Raw genomic sequence first — 21,671 nt, 5'->3', positions numbered from 1 at the left:
TCCGTACCAGTTGTAATACTGCTCTCCCCTCTCCTTCCCTGCAGGGTCTCATCTGGTGATCTGTCCGTACCAGTTGTAATACTGCTCTCCCCTCTCCTTCCCTGCAGGGTCTCATCTGGTGATCTGTCCGTACCAGTTGTAATACTGCTCTCCCCTCTCCTTCCCTGCAGGGTCTCATCTGGTGATCTGTCCGTACCAGTTGTAATACTGCTCTCCCCTCTCCTTCCCTGCAGGGTCTCCCTGGTGATCTGTCCGTACCAGTTGTAATACTGCTCTCCCTCTCCTTCCCTGCAGGGTCTCCCTGGTGATCTGTCCGTACCAGTTGTAATACTGCTCTCCCCTCTCCTTCCCTGCAGGGTCTCCCTGGTGATCTGTCCGTACCAGTTGTAATACTGCTCTCCCCTCCTTCCCTGCAGGGTCTCCCTGGTGATCTGTCAGTACCAGTTGTAATACTGCTCTCCCCTCTCCTTCCCTGCAGGGTCTCCCTGGTGATCTGTCCGTACCAGTTGTAATACTGCTCTCCCCTCTCCTTCCCTGCAGGGTCTCCCTGGTGATCTGTCCGTACCAGTTGTAATACTGCTCTCCCCTCTCCTTCCCTGCAGGGTCTCCTGGTGATCTGTCCGTACCAGTTGTAATACTGCTCTCCCTCTCCTTCCCTGCAGGGTCTCCCCTGGTGATCTGTCCGTACCAGTTGTAATACTGCTCTCCCTCTCCTTCCCTGCAGGGTCTCCCCTGGTGATCTGTCCGTACCAGTTGTAATACTGCTCTCCCCTCTCCTTCCCTGCAGGGTCTCCCTGGTGATCTGTCCGTACCAGTTGTAATACTGCTCTCCCCTCTCCTTCCCTGCAGGGTCTCCCTGGTGATCTGTCCGTACCAGTTGTAATACTGCTCTCCCTCTCCTTCCCTGCAGGGTCTCCTGGTGATCTGTCCGTACCAGTTGTAATACTGCTCTCCCCTCTCCTTCCCTGCAGGGTCTCCCTGGTGATCTGTCCGTACCAGTTGTAATACTGCTCTCCCTCTCCTTCCCTGCAGGGTCTCCCTGGTGATCTGTCCGTACCAGTTGTAATACTGCTCTCCTCTCCTTCCCTGCAGGGTCTCCCTGGTGATCTGTCCGTACCAGTTGTAATACTGCTCTCCCTCTCCTTCCCTGCAGGGTCTCCCTGGTGATCTGTCAGTACCAGTTGTAATACTGCTCTCCCCTGGTGATCTGTCCGTACCAGTTGTAATACTGCTCTCCCCTCTCCTTCCCTGCAGGGTCTCCCTGGTGATCTGTCAGTACCAGTTGTAATACTGCTCTCCCCTCTCCTTCCCTGCAGGGTCTCCCTGGTGATCTGTCCGTACCAGTTGTAATACTGCTCTCCCCTCTCCTTCCCTGCAGGGTCTCCCTGGTGATCTGTCCGTACCAGTTGTAATACTGCTCTCCCTGGTGATCTCTCAGTACCAGTTGTAATACTGCTCTCCCTGGTGATCTCTCAGTACCAGTTGTAATACTGCTCTCCCTGGTGATCTGTCAGTACCAGTTGTAATACTGCTCTCCCCTCTCCTTCCCTGCAGGGTCTCCCCTGGTGATCTGTCCGTACCAGTTGTAATACTGCTCTCCCCTCTCCTTCCCTGCAGGGTCTCATCTGGTGATCTGTCCGTACCAGTTGTAATACTGCTCTCCCCTCTCCTTCCCTGCAGGGTCTCCCTGGTGATCTGTCCGTACCAGTTGTAATACTGCTCTCCCCTGGTGATCTGTCCGTACCAGTTGTAATACTGCTCTCCCCTCTCCTTCCCTGCAGGGTCTCCCTGGTGATCTGTCAGTACCAGTTGTAATACTGCTCTCCCCTCTCCTTCCCTGCAGGGTCTCCCTGGTGATCTGTCAGTACCAGTTGTAATACTGCTCTCCCCTCTCCTTCCCTGCAGGGTCTCCCTGGTGATCTGTCCGTACCAGTTGTAATACTGCTCTCCCCTCTCCTTCCCTGCAGGGTCTCCCTGGTGATCTGTCCGTACCAGTTGTAATACTGCTCTCCCCTCTCCTTCCCTGCAGGGTCTCCCCTGGTGATCTGTCCGTACCAGTTGTAATACTGCTCTCCCCTCTCCTTCCCTGCAGGGTCTCCCCTGGTGATCTGTCTGTACCAGTTGTAATACTGCTCTCCCCTCTCCTTCCCTGCAGGGTCTCCCCTGGTGATCTGTCAGTACCAGTTGTAACACTGGTCTCCCCTGGTGATCTGTCTGTACCAGTTGTAACACTGGTCTCCCCTCTCCTTCCCTGCAGGGTCCCATCTGGTGATTTCTCTCAGTACCAGCGAGTGTCTGTATCTGAACAGGAACACCCAGAAGGTGAGGTCTCTGTCCCGCTGGAGAGGACACCTCATAGAGAGTGTAGGCTGGAACAAGCTGCTGAGGACAGAGACCAACACTGGGCCCATCCTAGTGGGAACCAGCCAGGGAATTATCTTCGAGGCTGAGATCTCTGCTTCAGAGGGAAGCCTGTTTAACACCAACCCCGACCAGTACTTCAAACAGGTCAGTGATAGGATCTGACTATAAACATATGACATTGTATTGTATATCTTCATGTACAGGACCAGTCAAAAGTTTGGACACACCTACTCATTCCAGGGTTATTCTTTATTTTGACTGTTTTCTACATTGTAGAATAATGGTAAAGACATCAAAATGAAGAAGTAACACATATGGAATCATCTAGTAACAAAAAAAGTGTTAAACAAATCAAAATATATTTTATATTTGAGATTCTTCAAAGTAGCCACCCTTTGCCTTGATGACCGCTTTGTACACTCTTGGCATTCTCTCAACCAGCTGCATGAAGTAGTCACCTGGAATGCATTTCAATTAACAGGTGTGCCTTGTTAAAAGTTAATTTATGGAATTTCTTTCCTTAATGCGTTTGAGCCAATCAGTTGTGTTGTGACAAGGTAGGGGTGGTATGCAGAAGATAGACCTATTTGGTAAAAGACCAAGTACATATTATAGCAAGAACAGATCAAATAAACAAAGAGAAACAACAGGCCATCATTACTGTCAGTCAATCCAGTCGCAAAAACCATCAAGCGCTATGATGAAACAGGCTCATGAGGACCGCCACAGGAAAGGAAGACCCAGAGTTACCTTTGCTGCAGAGGATAAGTTAATTTGAAATCGCTCCACAATCACCTGACCTCAACCCAATTGAGATGGTTTGGGATGAGTTGGACCGCAGAGTGAAGGAAAAGCAGCCAACAAGTGCTCAGCATTATGTGGGAAGTCCTTCAAGACTGTTGGAAAAGCATTCCTGGTGACTACCTCATGATGCTGGTTGAGAGAATGCCAAGAGTGTGCAAAGCTGTCAAGAGAAAGGGGGGCTACTTTGAAGAATCTAGAATATATTTTGATTTGTTGTACAGTTTTTTTTTTTTTTTTTTTTTTTTTGTTCTGGTTACTACATGATTCCATATCTGTTATTTCATAGTTTTGATGTCTTCACTTATTTTCTACAATGTGCAAAATAGTAAAAAATAAAGACCAATCCTTGCATGAGTAGGTGTGTACCAACTTTTTGACCAAAAATAACAAATGCTGTTAATACTGTATTCTCTCTTTTAAAATTTTTTTTTTGATTGAATTTGAACCAGTGGGAAACTATGCTAATCAAAGCTGTTGAAATTCAAACGAATCAAACCGTGGTTACCTTCGCGTGAACTTCTCCGCAGGCTATCGTGTTTGAAAGTACTTTTGCAAAAGGAATCCTTTTATTATGCTGAGTAATGTTCTGTAATTGAAACACAGGTCCACTCCCTGGAGGAGGACGGGAGGCCTGCTCCTGTGTGCTGTATAGAGGTGGAACGAGGTCCCGAGTCTAAAGTCGTCATCATCGCCACCACCAGGAAGCGTTTGTTCCAGTTCGTAGGTCGTGTGGCGGAGGGGTCAGAGCAGCAAGGCTTCAGCGCCATCTTCTCACAGAACCAGGTCTGTTAAAACAACAGGGCCGTGTTGGAAATCGGACCCTATTCCCTATATAGTCCACTACTTTTAGTCAGAGCCAATGAGCATACTTTCTAACTTGTTATAACCGTCTATGAACCCTTTGTCTTGTGAACATGGCTTTATAATGTGCTATGTCTACTACTAGGAGCTTCTGCCCAGCTTCCAGGAGTTTCCGTTTAACATGGGCTACAGTGAGATCACCTTCTACACCCCCAAGCTCAGGTCGTGCCCCAAGGCCTTCGCATGGATGATGGGTAACGGAGTTCTCTACGGTCAGCTGGACTACGTCAAGCTGGACTCGCTGCTCAGTGATGTGCAGGTACTGTTTTTATAATATATTTAGGCTAGTAATACTTTAAGGTTTGATGTGTTGTATTTATCATGTGCTCTAGTGGTAAACTCCCCACAGGTGATATGGGTCTATTTGTTACTTGTCTTTCAAAATAATTCTATTGTATTCTAGAAATTCATATTTCTGCTGCACTTATCATTCTCTCTCTCTCTCTCTCTATCTCTCGCTCTCTGTCTGTCTCTGTTTATTTTACCCCCCTCCCCCCCATCAGGTGTGGGACTACACCCCAGACATAGACTTCAGTTTCAACAAGCCCATCTCCATCGTGTTGACTCAGTTCCACTTTCTACTCCTCCTCCCAGACCGCGTCAAAGCCATCTGCACCCTCAACGGGCAGGTGGGTACACACGCACGCAGACGGGCCTTTGCTGCTGCCGGGTTACTGTGGGGGCCGGGTTACATTATGGGGTCCGTCCCGGGTTACTGTGGGGTTCAGGGCCGGGTTACTGTGGGGGCCGGGTTACATTATGGGGTCCGTCCCGGGTTACTGTGGGGTCCGGGGCCGGGTTACATTATGGTGTCCGTCCCGGGTTACTGTGGGGGCCGGGTTACTGTGGGGGCCGGGTTACATTATGGGGTCCGTCCCGGGTTACTGTGGGGTCCAGGGCCGGGTTACTGTGGGGGCCGGGTTACATTATGGGGTTCCCCCAAAAAAAAAAAAAAAAAAAAAACTATGTCCAGCAATCTATTCTAGTCTAGCTTTTGGGACTTGGGACTTTTTTTTTTTAAGGAGGGGCCCCAGCGGAGCACAGGTACTTTGCGTATTGCCAGAGGCTGTCAGAAGCATATTATATATAACTCATCATTTAATTAGCTAAATTTTAAGTCTAATACTGCATTGAATGTATTACCTGAAAGAGGTTGGCTCGGACATTTATCCCTATCTCAATCTAGAACAGGATGATCTATTTTAGTTGCCATTTGAATGGAGTTGATGGAGAGAGAGACTGCGACAGAGTGCACTGATTTAAAAGCAACGATATTTGACTGTTTTTTTTAAAGGCTACAGCTGCAATTAAAATATATATTTAATCTTTACAATTAAAAAAACAAAGTGAAAACCAAAATCCAGATGGAGATGTGTAAATTAGACGTTTGGTCTTTATATCAGCGTAGGCTATGCCGCAGTAAATGTAGACGGTCACAAGACTAAATAAACCATGATAAACCATATGAACCATGATAAAAAAATGACAGCGCATTGTGATCTGCGCTCCATACTGAGACGGGCCGCCTGTCCCCCCGAGACGGGATGCCTGTAACCCGGGAAAAAGGAGTGGTTCTGGACGGTAAATTCTGGTTCATTTCATTAAGCGGGTTTCCGCCATTCAACCAGAGTCTAAACACAGTCTTAGTGACAACTGCTGATTTTGGATTTCTCCAAAATGACATCCTATTCCCTATGTAGTGCACTTCTTTTGACTAGGCTTCCTTTATGAATACACTCATTTGATGTATGTGTATTGATTGATGAATGTCTGTTTTGATTGATTGATTGATTGATTGACAGGTGGTGTACGAGGATGTGTTCCCTGATAAGTTCGGCACTCTGAAGAAGATGATTAAGGACCCAGCAGGAGGCCTGGTGTGGATCTACACTGAGAAGGCCGTCTTTAGGTTCGTTTTACAGTTTTATTATTTTGTTTTTTTAGTCAACTTAGCAGATGCTCCGACTCAGAGAGACTTACTTACAATCAGTGCATTCAACTAGGATCAGTAGAATGACCACGTCGCAGCCGTTGCTAGTTAAACCCTGTTCAACCTCTATCTGTGGAATCATGCTAGATCAGCCATGGCTAGTTAAACCCTGTTGAACCTCTATCTGTGGAATCAGTGCTAGAAACAAAAGACATGTGAAAGACAAGTACAACAGTCCAGGGTTTTTCTCTCTCAATCCAGATACCACATCCAGAGAGAAGCCAGGGATGTGTGGCAGATGTACATGAGCATGAACAAGTTTGACCTGGCTAAGGAGTACTGCCGGGACCGGCCAGAGTGCATGGACATGGTCCTGGCTAAAGAGGCAGAACACTGCTTCCAGGACAAACGTTACCTGGAGAGCGCTAAGTGCTACGCTCTGACCCAGAACTACTTTGAGGAGATTGCGTTGAAGTTCATCGAGGCGAAACAGGAAGAAGCTCTGAAAGAGTTCCTTCTGAAGAAACTCAACAATCTGAAGCAGGTAGGATGTTTTTTTGGTGACTTAGTCGGTCCAAAATGGCACCCTCTGGGCCCTGGTCAAAAGTAGTGGCTACCATTTGGGGCAGAGACATATTTTGTGTGATCTGAGGTAACTTGTAACTAAACTTTTTTTTAAATTTTTGTATGATTTAAAAAAAAAACTATTTTGAATGGACTATGGACTGTATTTTTGACTATGTTACCCCTGCTTGCAAACCAAAGTTTGATTGATAAATTGAAACAGAGTGAGAAGACCCAGATCACCTTACTGGTCACCTGGCTGACTGAGCTCTACCTGAACTGCCTGGGGCTTCTCCAATCAGATGAGGGGAAACATGGGGTGTTCCAGGAGACGCGTGATGAGTTCCGGAAGTTCCTCAGTAGTTCCAAACACAAGGAGTGTCTCTATAACAACCGAACGACCATCTATGACCTGCTGGCTAGCCACGGCAACGTGGACGACATGGTCTACTTCTCTGTCATCATGCAGGTATCTTATGATGCAATTTATCCAGGGGTTAGGCTCAAATCTATTTCAATTCTAATCAATTCAGAAAGTGAACCAGATCTCTCGCTCTCTCTATAATATTATTTCAACACAATACAACCACATGTGGATAATGCATTTAAAATCAAGGATGACAAAAAAAAAGTCCAGCCACTCCATTTGGAGCCTCTTCTCGGAATGTCCAGTCACTCCATTTGGAGCCTCTTCTCGGAATGTCCAGTCACTCCATTTGGAGCCTCTTCTCGGAATGTCCAGCCACTCCATTTGGAGCCTCTTCTCGGAATGTCCAGCCACTCCATTTGGAGCCTCTTCTCGGAATGTCCAGCCATGGAGCCTCTTCAATGTCCAGTCACTCCATTTGGAGCCTCTTCTCGGAATGTCCAGCCACTCCATTTGGAGCCTCTTCTCGGAATGTCCAGCCACTCCATTTGGAGCCTCTTCTCGGAATGTCCAGCCACTCCATTTGGAGCCTCTTCTCGGAATGTCCAGTCACTCCATTTGGAGCCTCTTCTCGGAATGTCAGGGACCTGTTCAGTGAATGCTCCTAACCACTGCCAAGATGTGGTGGCTTTTCGTGCTCTTTTCTGCTGCTGGTCCTTCATTTCCAGGAGTGTAGAACCCACCTGGGTGATGCCACTGCTGCAGAAAAGTGCTCGAAAAGCCACCACGTCTTGGCAGTGGTTAGGAGCATTCACTGAACAGTCCCTGACCTCCTTCTGCTTCCTCTGGGCACAGCCTGCTGTCCCTGACCTTCCTCTGCTTCCTCTGGACACAGCATGCTGCCCCTGACCTTCCTCTGCTTCCTCTGGACACAGCATGCTGTCCCTGACCTTCCTCTGGACACAGCCTGTTGTCCCTGACCTTCCTCTGGACACAGCCTGTTGTCCCTGACCTTCCTCTGGACACATCATGCTGTCCCTGACCTTCCTCTGGACACATCATGCTGTCCCTGACCTTCCTCTGCTTCCTCTGGACACATCATGCTGTCCTTGGTGTAATACTTCCAAACAGATTCAACAAAAGCCACTTTATTTGAATCCGAAGAGCCAGCTAGCTAGCTAACAAGCCTAAATACTTTTCATCATGATTCAGAAACTCAGAGTCAAGACCATAGGATATGGTGATCAAACCCTAGAGCAGCCAAAATCACGCACAAAGTATTACAAAATGGAACAAAAGACACTTAAAAAATGATATGAACAATATTTACAGAGTTCGCCTAGGCTACCTTACGGTGCCATGGCAACCACGGAACCAAATTCCAATTCCACATTTTCCTAATTGAAAAGCATTGAAGAGAATTGGAATTTCATTGTATTTCCTGAATTGACTGGAATTGAAATAGAATTGACCCCAAACCTGCTATTAATTCATGGTATTGTATTGTGGTACTTATTGCTGCTCTCTTTTGGTTGTTTCGAACAGTGTTCATTTTGTCAATAACTATGATGATAAATACTCAGCAGCGACCTATTTTTCCTGACTAAAACTGTCGATAACGAGTCGAAATGTCCCGGGGAAAAAAACGATTAACTATTACAAATGGCTTTTTATTTTCGTCTACACACATTTGACAAGACGAGAATTCCACATGAGACTGATGGACATTGAATTTGACATGAAGCTCCTTTTCACACTTCAGTCACTCTCCCACACAGCTCCCAGGCGGTCACTTCAGTCACTCTCCCACACAGCTCCCAGGCGGTCACTTCAGTCACTCTCCCACACAGCTCCCAGGCGGTCACTTCAGTCACCCTCCCACACAGCTCCCAGGTGGTCACTTCAGTCACTCTCCCACACAGCTCCCAGGCGGTCACTTCAGTCACTCTCCCACACAGCTCCCAGGCGGTTACTTCAGTCACTCTCCCAGGCGGTCACTCATTCACTCTCCCACACAGCTCCCAGGCGGTCACTTCAGTCACTCTCCCAGGCGGTCACTTCAGTCATTCTCCCACACAGCTCCCACTTCAGTCACTCTCCCACACAGCTCCCAGGCGGTCACTTCAGTCACTCTCCCAGGCGGTCACTTCAGTCACCCTCCCAGGCGGTCACTCAGTCACCCTCCCAGGCGGTCACTTCAGCACCCTCCCAGGCGGTCACTTCAGTCACCCTCCCAGGCGGTCACTCAGTCACCAGGCGGTCACTTCAGTCACTCTCCCAGGCGGTCACTTCAGTCACTCTCCCACACAGCTCCCAGGCGGTTACTTCAGTCACTCTCCCAGGCGGTCACTTCATTCACTCTCCCAGCTCCCAGGCGGTTACTTCAGTCACTCTCCCAGGCGGTCACTTCAGTCACTCTCCCACACAGCTCCCAGGCGGTTACTTCAGTCACTCTCCCACACAGCTCCCAGGCGGTCACTTCAGTCACCCTCCCAGGCGGTCACTTCAGTCACCCTCCCAGGCGGTCACTTCAGTCACCCTCCCAGGCGGTCACTTCAGTCACTCTCCCAGGCGGTCACTTCATTCACTCTCCCACACAGCTCCCAGGCGGTTACTTCAGTCACTCTCCCAGGCGGTCACTTCAGTCACTCTCCCACACAGCTCCCAGGCGGTTACTTCAGTCACTCTCCCAGGCGGTCACTTCATTCACTCTCCCACACAGCTCCCAGGCGGTTACTTCAGTCACTCTCCCAGGCGGTCACTTCAGTCACTCTCCCACACAGCTCCCAGGCGGTTACTTCAGTCACTCTCCCACACAGCTCCCAGGCGGTTACTTCAGTCACTCTCCCAGGCGGTCACTTCATTCACTCTCCCACACAGCTCCCAGGCGGTTACTTCAGTCACTCTCCCAGGCGGTCACTTCAGTCACTCTCCCACACAGCTCCCAGGCGGTTACTTCAGTCACTCTCCCAGGCGGTTACTTCAGTCACTCTCCCACACAGCTCCCAGGCGGTTACTTCAGTCACTCTCCCACACAGCTCCCAGGCGGTTACTTCATTCACTCTCCCACACAGCTCCCAGGCGGTCACTTCAGTCACCCTCCCAGGCGGTCACTTCAGTCACCCTCCCAGGCGGTCACTTCAGCTCCCAGGCGGTCACTTCAGTCACTCTCCCAGGCGGTCACTTCATTCACTCTCCCACACAGCTCCCAGGCGGTTACTTCAGTCACTCTCCCAGGCGGTCACTTCAGTCACTCTCCCACACAGCTCCCAGGCGGTTACTTCAGTCACTCTCCCACACAGCTCCCAGGCGGTTACTTCAGTCACTCTCCCAGGCGGTCACTTCATTCACTCTCCCACACAGCTCCCAGGCGGTTACTTCAGTCACTCTCCCAGGCGGTCACTTCAGTCACTCTCCCACACAGCTCCCAGGCGGTTACTTCAGTCACTCTCCCACACAGCTCCCAGGCGGTTACTTCATTCACTCTCCCACACAGCTCCCAGGCGGTTACTTCAGTCACTCCCCAGGCGGTCACTTCATTCACTCTCCCACACAGCTCCCAGGCGGTCACTTCAGTCATTCTCCCCCAGCTCCCACTTCAGTCACTCTCCCACACAGCTCCCAGGCGGTCACTTCAGTCACCCTCCCAGGCGGTCACTTCAGTCACCTCCCAGGCGGTCACACCCTCCCAGGCGGTCACTTCAGTCACTCTCCCAGGCGGTCACTTCATTCACTCTCCCACACAGCTCCCAGGCGGTTACTTCAGTCACTCTCCCAGGCGGTCACTTCAGTCACTCTCCCACACAGCTCCCAGGCGGTTACTTCAGTCACTCTCCCACACAGCTCCCAGGCGGTTACTTCAGTCACTCTCCCAGGCGGTCACTTCATTCACTCTCCCACACAGCTCCCAGGCGGTTACTTCAGTCACTCTCCCAGGCGGTTACTTCAGTCACTCTCCCACACAGCTCCCAGGCGGTTACTTCAGTCACTCTCCCACACAGCTCCCAGGCGGTTACTTCATTCACTCTCCCACACAGCTCCCAGGCGGTTACTTCAGTCACTCTCCCAGGCGGTCACTTCATTCACTCTCCCACACAGCTCCCAGGCGGTCACTTCAGTCATTCTCCCACACAGCTCACTTCAGTCACTCTCCCACACAGCTCCCAGGCGGTCACTTCAGTCACCCTCCCAGGCGGTCACTCCACAGGCGGTCACTTCAGTCACCCTCCCAGGCGGTCACTTCAGTCACTCTCCCAGGCGGTCACTTCAGTCACTCTCCCACACAGCTCCCAGGCGGTTACTTCAGTCACTCTCCCAGGCGGTCACTTCATTCACTCTCCCACACAGCTCCCAGGCGGTTACTTCAGTCACTCTCCCAGGCGGTCACTTCAGTCACTCTCCCACACAGCTCCCAGGCGGTTACTTCAGTCACTCTCCCACACAGCTCCCAGGCGGTTACTTCAGTCACTCTCCCAGGCGGTCACTTCATTCACTCTCCCACACAGCTCCCAGGCGGTTACTTCAGTCACTCTCCCAGGCGGTCACTTCAGTCACTCTCCCACACAGCTCCCAGGCGGTTACTTCAGTCACTCTCCCAGGCGGTTACTTCAGTCACTCTCCCACACAGCTCCCAGGCGGTTACTTCAGTCACTCTCCCACACAGCTCCCAGGCGGTTACTTCATTCACTCTCCCACACAGCTCCCAGGCGGTTACTTCAGTCACTCTCCCAGGCGGTCACTTCATTCACTCTCCCACACAGCTCCCAGGCGGTCACTATTCACTCTCCCACACAGCTCCCAGGCGGTCACACTCTCCCAGGCGGTCACTTCATTCACTCTCCCACACAGCTCCCAGGCGGTTACTTCAGTCACTCTCCCAGGCGGTCACTTCATTCACTCTCCCACACAGCTCCCAGGCGGTCACTTCAGTCACTCTCCCAGGCGGTCACTTCAGTCACTCTCCCACACAGCTCCCACTTCAGTCACTCTCCCACACAGCTCCCAGGCGGTCACTTCAGTCACTCTCCCAGGCGGTCACTTCAGTCACCCTCCCAGGCGGTCACTTCAGTCACCCTCCCAGGCGGTCACTTCCCCAGGCGGTCACTTCAGTCACTCTCCCACACAGCTCCCACTTCGGTCACTCTCCCAGTCACTCTCCCAGGCGGTCACTTCAGTCACCTCCCAGGCGGTCACTTCAGTCACCCTCCCAGGCGGTCACTTCAGTCACCCTCCCAGGCGGTCACTTCAGTCACCCTCCCAGGCGGTCACTTCAGTCACCCTCCCACACAGCTCCCAGGCGGTTACTTCAGTCACACTCCCAGGCGGTCACTTCAGTCACCCTCCCACACAGCTCCCAGGCGGTCACTTCAGTCACCCTCCTTCAACTAGAAACAATGTTTACTCTCTCTTTCATGTAGGCTATTTTTGAGTTGATCACAAAAAAACTACATTTTCCCATGTGCACTGTCATTCATTAATCTGTGTTCAATTTGTATTGATCACATGCACCGAATTGGTGTAGACTCTACAGGGAAATGCTAGCTTATGAAAAAGAAAATGGTAACTAACACGAGGAATAAAATAATATACACAAGAATGGAGCTCCACAGGAAGTACAAGTACCAGATCCATGTGGAGCTATATACAGGAAGTACCAGATTAATGTGGAGCTTTATACAGGAAGTACCAGATCAATGTGGAGATATATACAGGAATTACCAGTACCAGATCAATGTGGAGCTATATACAGGGATTACCAGATCAACATGGAGCTATATACAGGAAGTACCAGATCAATGTGGAGCTATATACAGGGATTACCAGATCAATGTGGAGCTATATACAGGAAGTACCAGACCAGATCAATGTGGCGCTACATACAGCAAGTACCAGATCAATGTGGAGCTATATACAGGAAGTACCAGATTAATGTGGAGCTATATACAGGGAGTACCAGATCAATGTGAAGCTATATACAGGAAGTTCCAGACCAGATCAATGTGGAGCTATATACAGGGAGTACCAGATCAATGTGGAGCTTTATAGAGGGAGTACCAGATCAATGTGGAGCTATATAGAGGGAGTACCAGATCAATGTGGAGCTATATACAGGAAGTACCTGTACCAGATCAATGTGGAGCTATATACAGGAAGAACCAGATCAATGTGGAGCTATATACAGGAAGTACCAGATCAATGTGGAGCTATATACAGGAAGAACCAGCTCAATGTGGAGCTATATACAGGAAGTACCAGATCAATGTGGAGCTGTTTTCAGGAACCTGTACCAGTACCAGGTCAATATGGAGCTATATACAGGAAGTACCAGACCATATCAATGTGGAGCTATATACAGGAATACAGTACCAGATCAATGTGGAGCTATATACAGGAAGTACCAGATCAATGTGGAACTATATACAGGGAGTACCAGATCAATTTGGAGCTATATAGAGGAAGTGGAGCTGTTTTCTTACCAGATCAATGTGGAGCTATATACAGGAAGAACCAGATCAATGTGGAGCTATATACAGGAAGTACCAGATCAATGTGGAGCTGTTTTCAGGAAGTACCAGATCAATGTGGATCTATATACAGGAAGTACCAGATCAATGTGGAGCTATATACAGGAAGTACCAGACCAGATCAATGTTGAGCTATATACAGGAAGTACCAGATCAATGTGGAGCTGTTTTCAGGAAGTACTAGTACCAGGTCAATATGGAGCTATATACAGGAAGTACCAGACCAGATCAATGTGGAGCTATATACAGGGAGTACCAGATCAATGTGGAGCTATATACAGGAAGTACCAGATCAATGTGGAGCTATATACAGGAAAAACCAGATCAATGTGGAGCTATATACAGGAAGTACCAGACCAGATCAATGTTGAGCTATATACAGGAAGAACCAGATCAATGTGGAGCTATATACAGGAAGTGCCAGATCAATGTGGAGCTATATACAGGAAGTGCCAGATCAATGTGGAGCTATATACAGGAAGTACCTGTACCAGATCAATGTGGAGCTATATACAGGAAGTGCCAGATCAATGTGGAGCTATATACAGGAAGTGCCAGATCAATGTGGAGCTATATACAGGAAGTGCCAGATCAATGTGGAGCTATATACAGGAAGCGCCAGATCAATGTGGAGCTATATACAGGAAGAGCCAGATCAATGTGGAGCTGTTTTCAGGAAGTACTAGTACCAGGTCAATATGGAGCTATATACAGGAAGTACAATGTGGAGCAGACCAGATCAATGTGGAGCTATATACAGGGAGTACCAGATCAATGTGGAGCTATATACAGGAAGAGCCAGATCAATGTAGAGCTGTTTTCAGGAAGTACTAGTACCAGGTCAATATGGCGCTATATACAGGAAGTACCAGACCAGATCAATGTGGAGCTATATACAGGAAGTAGACCAGATCAATGTGGAGCTATATACAGGGAGTACCAGTATCAGAACAATGTGGAGCTATATACAGGAAGTTCCAGACCAGATCAACGTGGAGCTATATACAGGGAGTACCAGTATCAGATCAATGTGGAGCTATATACAGGGAGTACCAGTATCAGATCAATGTGGAGCTATATACAGGGAGTGCCAGACCAGATCAATGTGCAGAGAGAGGTATGATGTATTTCAGGTGTGTATATACACTACATGAGCAAAAGTATGTGGACACCTGCTTGTGTAACATCTCATTCCAAAATCATGGGCATTAATATGGAGTTGGTCCCCCCTTTGCTGCTATAACAGCCTCCACTTTTCTGGGAAGGCTTTCCACTAGTTGGAACATTCCTGTGCGAACTTGCTTCCATTCAGCCACGAGCATTAGTGAGGTCGGGCACCGATGTTGTGTGATTAGGCCTGACTCGCAGTCAACGTTCCAATTCATCCCAAAGGTGTTCAGTGGGGTTGAGGTCAGGGCTCTGTGCAGACCAGTCAAGTTCTTACACACCGATCTCAACAAACCATTTCTTTATGGACCTCGCTTTGTCCACGGGGGCATTGTCATGCTGAAACAGGAAAGGGCCTTCCCCAAACTGTTGTACAAAGTTGGAAGCACAGAATGGTCTAGAATGTCGTTGTATGCTGTAGCATTAAGATTTCCTTTCACTGGAACTAAGTGGTCTAGCCCGAACCCTGAAAAACAACCCCAGACCAGAATTCCTCCTCCACCAAACTTTACAGTTTGCACTATGCATCCTGGTCTTCGCCAAATCCAGATTCGTCCGTCAAACTGCCCCAGATGGTGAAGCGTGATTCATCACTCCATAGAACGTGTTTCCACTCCAGAGTCCAATGGTGGCGAGCTTTACACCACTCCAGCTGATGCTTGGCGTTGCTCATGGTGAGCTTAGGCTTGTGTGCGGCTTTTGGCAAACTCCAAGCAGGCTGTCATCTGCCATTTTACCAAGGAGTGGCTTCCGTCTCGCCTCTACCATAAAGTCCTGATTGGTGGTTTGCTGCAGAGATGGTTGTTCTTCTGGAAGGTTCTCCCATCTCCTCAAAGGAACTCTAGAACTCTGTCAGAGTGACCATTTGGGTTCTTGGTCACTTCCCTTGCCAAGGCCCTTCTCCCTCGATTGCTCAGTTTGGCCGGGTGGCCAGCTCTAGGAAGAGTCTTGGTGGTTCCAAACTTCTTCCATTTTTAAGAATGATGGAGGCCACTGTGTTCTTGGGGACCATCAATGCTGTAGACATGTTTTGGTACCCCAGACACAATCCTGTCTCGGCACTCTACTGACAATTCCTTTGACATGGCTTTTTTTTTGCTCTGACATGCACTGACAACTGTCAACCTTATATAGACAGGTGTGTGCCTTTCCAAATCATGTCCAATCAATTGAATTTACTCCAAGTTGTAGAAACATCTCAAGGATGATCAATGGAAACAGGATGCACATGAACTCAATTTCAAGTCTCGTAGCAAAGGGTCTTTCATTTTTAATAAATGTGCAAAGATTTGTGTGTAGATTGATGAGGAATTTTGTTTATTTAATACATTTTAGAATAATGTTGTAACAAAATGTGTAAATAAGTCCAGGGGTCTCTGAATGTGTGTTGCCACTCTTGCGCCGCGGTCTGCAAACATAAATGGTGGTTGCCTTTTTCCTTTCGATAAAATGAATGTTATTTGTTGAAATATTAGGAGTGCAGTAATATTTCTGGCATTTTTGTCCAGCACAAATTCTTTTTGTTTTTCAAGGAACCCACTGTTATATTAAATTATCCATAGTTTTATGTCGACTGATAACAACTAAAACCAACAAAGGATGAAATTACTTGAATTTGACCTAAAAACGATAAAAGTTAGTTTTAAAGACTAAAACTAAATTAGGTGTTTAAATTAACACCTGTCTTCTAATGTTACGGACATTTTGTGTCACTTTATTTTCGGTTTTGTCTAAAATATGTGTTTTATCAGTTGCTTTTTTGACATTTTCTGGGATTAAGAAAAGATGGATATCGATTCTTTCTCTCTAGGACTATGAGAGGGTGATCTCCCACCACTGTCAGCATGATGACTACAGCGCCGCCCTGGAGGTGCTCTCTAAGCACTGCGACGAGAAGCTCTTCTATAAGTTTTCCCCAATCCTCATGCAACACATACCTAAGAAGGTGATCCATTTTGATTTTTAACCGCTTGCAAATGAACTGTGTTGTTGTTATTATTATTGTCTTTGTCTGTTCAAGTTTGCCATGCCACACAATACCATACGTTTTTTTTAATAACCATATAAGGTGGTGGACGCCTGGATCCAGATGGGTTCCAGGCTGGAACCTAAGAAACTGATCCCAGCCCTGGTCAACTACAGTCAGATGGGCTCAACACAACAGGTCAACGAGACCATCCGGTACATGGAGTTCTGTGTCTACCAGCTCACTGTGACCGAAGAGGCCATACACAACTACCTGCTGTCCCTCTATGCCAAGTACAAACCTGATAGTCTCTTGTGGTACCTGGAACAGGTAGGTTCAAGGCTGTGGCCCTCCCAAATGGCACCCTGTCCCCTATATAGCACTTTACTTTTCACCAAGGACATGCAGACCAAATGTCTTGATAATTGTGGAATTGACTTTTTTAGATATATTTATATATAATGACCTGTTTAAATTGTATTCTAGTTTACTCTTAAGTGCCATTGGGTATCTTGAAAGTAAATCAAATATATTTGATAATATTATAACATATTATTAATACATCTAATGTGTTGTTACTATTGACAGGCTGGGTCCCACTTGTCAGACATCCACTATGATTTAAAGTATGCCCTGAGGCTGTGTGCTGAACATGGTTACCTCCAGGCCTGTGTTCTGGTCTATAAGATCATGGAGCTGTATGAAGAAGCTGTCGATCTGGCCCTACAAGTGAGTGTCTTGGCTAGTTTTTGTGAATATGTAGCTAACTTGATAATTTCATATTGCAAGATAAGAATGTGCAAATAGTGGGCTACACCATCAATATGTACTGACATTATCTCAATATGTACAGACATTATCTCAATATGTACAGACATTATCTCAATATGTACAGACATTATCTCAATATGTACAGACATTATCTCAATATGTACAGACATTATCTCAATATGTACAGACATTATCTCAATGTGTGCAGACATTATCTCAATGTGTGCAGACATTATCTCAATGTGTGCAGACATTATCTCAACGTGTGCAGACATTATCTCAACGTGTGCAGACATTATCTCAACGTGTGCAGACATTATCTCAACGTGTGCAGACATTATCTCAACGTGTGCAGACATTATCTCAACGTGTGCAGACATTATCTCAACGTGTGCAGACATTATCTCAACGTGTGCAGACATTATCTCAACGTGTGCAGACATTATCTCAACGTGTGCAGACATTATCTCAATAAACACTACTGTTCAAAGTTTGGGGTCACTTAGAAATCTCGTTTTTGAAAGAAAAAATAAATTGTCCCTTAAAATAACATCAAATTGATCAGAAATACAGTGTAGACATTGTTGTTCTGGGTCCTGTTGGTTCCAGACTTGGTACATTGGTACCGCTTGCCGTGTGGTACCAGAGAGAACAGTCTATGACTTGGGTGGCTGGAGTCTTTTTAGGGCCTTCCTCTGACACCGCCTGGTATAGAGATCCTGGATGGCAGGAAGATTGGTGCCAGTGATGTACAGGGCAGTACGCACTACCCTCTGTAACGCCTTACTGTCGGAGCCCAAGCAGTTGCCATACCAAGCGGTGATGCAACCAGTCAAGATGCTGTCAATCTTGCTTTTTGTATAACTTCTTGAGGATCTTAATCTTTTCAGCCTTCTGAAGAGGAAGAGGCATTGTTGTGCCCTCTTCACGACTGTGTTGGTGTGTGTGGACCATGATAGAGCCATAGTGATGTGGACACTGATGTGAGTTCTACAGGGCGATAATCATTTAGACAGGTTACCTTGGCATTCTTGGGGACAGGGACTATGGTGTTCTGCTTGAAACATATAGGATTTACAGACTGGGTCAGGGAGAGATTGAAAACATCAGTGAAGACACTTGTCAGCTCATGCTCTGGGAATCCGTCCTGGTAATCTGTCTGGCCCCGCGGCATTGTGAATGTTAACCTGTTGAAAGGTCTTACTCACATCTGCTGCAGAGAGTGTGATCACACAGTCGTCTGGAACAGCTGGTGCTCTCGTGCATGGATCAGTGTTGCTTGCCTCGAAGCCAGCATAGAATGCATTTTGCTCATCTGGTAGGCTCGCTTCACTGGGTAGCTGGTGGCTGGGCTTCCTTTTGTCATCCGTGATCGTATGCAACCCCTGTCACATCCAACGACCGTCAGAGCCGGTGTAGTAGGATTCGATCGGAGTTCTCGATTCACACTTTGCCTGTTTTGATGGTTTGTCGTAGAGCGTAGCGGGATTTTTTATGAGCATCTGGATTAGTGTCACGCTCCTTGAAAACTGTTTCTCAAGCGGCTGGGGCGTTTCTCCCGTGCTGTTTCTCCTTCCAGGTGGATGTGGACTTGGCCAAGACGTGTGCTGACCTGCCTGAGGATGACGAAGAGTTGAGGAAGAAGTTGTGGCTGAAGATCGCCTGTCACGTGGTGCAAGAGGAGAAGGATGTGAAGAAGGCCATGAACTGTCTGTCCAGCTGTAACCTGCTCAAGATCGAAGACATACTGCCCTTCTTCCCGGACTTTGTCACCATAGACCACTTCAAGGTAATACTGCCATCAAATATTTAGGATCTAAACAAACAAACAAACATACAAGATTTTATTTGAGTATTTGAGGTGCACTTAATATAATTTGGAGCTTGCACTTTTGGGGACTATTCTATTGTTTCCATTGTACCAAATCAAATGTTCATAAGTATGTAATCTTGGCACCTGAACCAAATCTCAGCTTCTAGTAAGTATTTGACATGTGTTTTTATGTTGCCCCTCCCCCCTCCCTCCCTGCAGGAGGCTATCTGCAGCTCTTTAGAGGAGTACAACCAGCATATAGACGAGCTGAAGCAGGAGATGGAGGAGGCGACGGAGAGCGCCAAGCGGATCAGAGAGGATATCCAGGAGATGAGGAACAAGTACGGGGTGGTGGAGAACCAGGAGAAATGTGCTGCCTGCGACTTCCCCCTCCTCAACAGACCCTTCTATCTGTTCCTCTGTGGTCACATGTTCCACTACGACTGCCTTTTCCAGGAGGTCAGTATGCAAACCAATTTTATTTGACCTTCGACCCGATTTCAAGAACAGTTTGCTTCCGATAGATATACCGGTAGGTTAGTAGCACATCCCTTTTTTTTTCTCTCTTGAACTTTGACCCGATTTTAAGGAAGAGTTAGCCAACATTCTATTGCAGCAAACAGAGGGTCATTGGGTCATTACTGTGTATTTATTTGTAAATGAAGTACGCTACATACACAATGAAAAAGGCTTGGAGGAGGATATCCCCAAAAATGTATCACAACTGTGTCTTCTTCCCCCACGAGATTCAGTAGTTCAGTAGTGTTTTTAAATTTTTTTAAATTCACTTGTTATCTTGTATGGAGCTCACATACTGTAACGGTGGATCTTTCCTCAGGTGACCCCTCACCTGTCCACCTACAAGCAGACTAAACTAGATGAGCTGCAGAAGAAGTTGGCTGCAGCCACTCAGACCTCCAAGTCTCGCCACCGCCCCGCCCCCAAGGAGGAGGGGGGCGACACCGCCAGCCTGGGGAAAGGAAGCGCCGGGGTCAGCCGAGAGCAGATCAAGTCCGACATCGATGACATCATCGCCTGCGAGTGCGTGTACTGCGGCGAGCTGATGATCAAGTCGATCGACAAACCGTTTATTGATCCACAGAAGTTTGAGGAGGAGAAGTCCAGCTGGCTCTGAAATGGACGGTTGGACCTGCCTGAAACTGGGCAGGTTTGAAATGGCGGACTTGAGGTGGCTGTCTGAATGGAACGGGTCTGAAATGGGCTGTTTGAACGTTTGATTGAAATAGACATGTCTTATTTCAGAAATGGCTGAAATGCGCAACTTATGCTGTCTGAAATGGAATGGAATATCTCTCTGTGATAATGGGGATGTAGAGCCACCTCTGCACAGTGCCTGGTGATGGAGAGACACAGGGAAGGGGAAGAATGCAGGATCTCCTTGGTAACCTCTTATCAAATCAAATGTTATTTGTCACATGCGCCGAATACAACAGGTGTAGTAGACCTCACAGTGAAATGCTGAATACAACAGGTGTAGTAGACCTTACAGTGAAATGCTGAATACAACAGGTGTAGTAGACCTCACAGTGAAATGCTGAATACAACAGGTGTAGTAGACCTTACAGTGAAATGCTGAATACAACAGGTGTAGTAGACCTTAGTGAAATGCTGAATACAACAGGTGTAGTAGACCTTACAGTGAAATGCTGAATACAACAGGTGTAGTAGACCTTACAGTGAAATGCTGAATACAACAGGTGTAGTAGACCTGACAGATAATCTGGGTAGCCATTTGATTGGCTCCTCTGTGTCTCTGTAATATCATATATTCTAGTCTCTCGCTCTCTTTCTCTTGTTTTTCTGCTTCAGACTGTACTGAGGCAATGTCAGTCTCTCTCACATTTCTTAATCAGACGTTACTACAGTAGAACAGTTCACCGTCTTTACAACTCAAATCTGTCTGAATTAACAAAAACAACTCTGAAATTGTCTCTGAAATGAGATTTTATAAATTCAGATGTATTCATCCCTAACTGGTATTTACTTAATTCCACTGGCTAGAGACATGAATAATACTATAGAATGAATGTAATGAATTAGTCTTGTTGTTATTTGTCACTTGTGACCTCATGAGAACTCCCTTGTTTCATTGGCTGACAGTGTATTCTGTTGTGACTCTGAGATCAGGTCAATGCTACTACACTTTTGCTATGGTTTGCTAAATGCACTTATGAAAATTAAACAAATGATTAAAATCAAGTCTCTTTTTTTAAAAATGGTTTTATTTCAAGTGTTCGAACATAAATGAATTCCTCAGATGGAGTGAGACCTATCTGAAAGTCGAAAATATTAACATTTTAAATTAGGATTTTATTCTCTGGGATTGAGTGAGACGCCTTCCTCTCATAAATATGCAGCAACTGACAAGGAAATGGCCTCGTACTTCAGTTCAATGCTTACATTGTCATAGATGTGCAACAGTGCAGAGAAAATGTGTGTACCTCCTTAAACGTGAGTGTGAAGTTTGTGAAATATATTTAAAATATATGAATCGGGTACATATTGACGAATGTTAACAG

General features: G+C 47.2%; 1 protein-coding gene across 2 annotated transcripts in view; it reads left to right on the top strand.

Moving 5' to 3' along the window:
- LOC112249876 (vacuolar protein sorting-associated protein 18 homolog) overlaps positions 1–20,665 on the top strand; it is a 29,571-nt gene extending 8,906 nt beyond the window's left edge. For both annotated transcript variants that reach the window (XM_042321411.1, XM_042321412.1), the window contains 13 exons: positions 2,258–2,508; positions 3,772–3,951; positions 4,115–4,288; positions 4,533–4,658; positions 5,832–5,938; positions 6,221–6,503; positions 6,747–6,992; positions 16,392–16,526; positions 16,650–16,877; positions 17,136–17,276; positions 18,898–19,107; positions 19,351–19,590; positions 19,970–20,665. In XM_042321411.1, coding sequence (XP_042177345.1) covers positions 2,258–2,508; positions 3,772–3,951; positions 4,115–4,288; positions 4,533–4,658; positions 5,832–5,938; positions 6,221–6,503; positions 6,747–6,992; positions 16,392–16,526; positions 16,650–16,877; positions 17,136–17,276; positions 18,898–19,107; positions 19,351–19,590; positions 19,970–20,266 — 2,618 coding nt within the window. In that variant the 3' untranslated portion in view covers positions 20,267–20,665. The remainder of the gene's footprint in view (positions 1–2,257; positions 2,509–3,771; positions 3,952–4,114; positions 4,289–4,532; positions 4,659–5,831; positions 5,939–6,220; positions 6,504–6,746; positions 6,993–16,391; positions 16,527–16,649; positions 16,878–17,135; positions 17,277–18,897; positions 19,108–19,350; positions 19,591–19,969) is intronic.
- Positions 20,666–21,671: the final 1,006 nt, after the last annotated feature.

Source organism: Oncorhynchus tshawytscha, linkage group LG05 (genome assembly GCF_018296145.1).
Source record: "Oncorhynchus tshawytscha isolate Ot180627B linkage group LG05, Otsh_v2.0, whole genome shotgun sequence".
Classification (NCBI taxonomy): domain Eukaryota; kingdom Metazoa; phylum Chordata; class Actinopteri; order Salmoniformes; family Salmonidae; genus Oncorhynchus; species Oncorhynchus tshawytscha.
The sequence above is the reverse complement of the archived record's forward strand: the minus strand, read 5'-3'. Positions and strand labels throughout refer to the sequence as shown.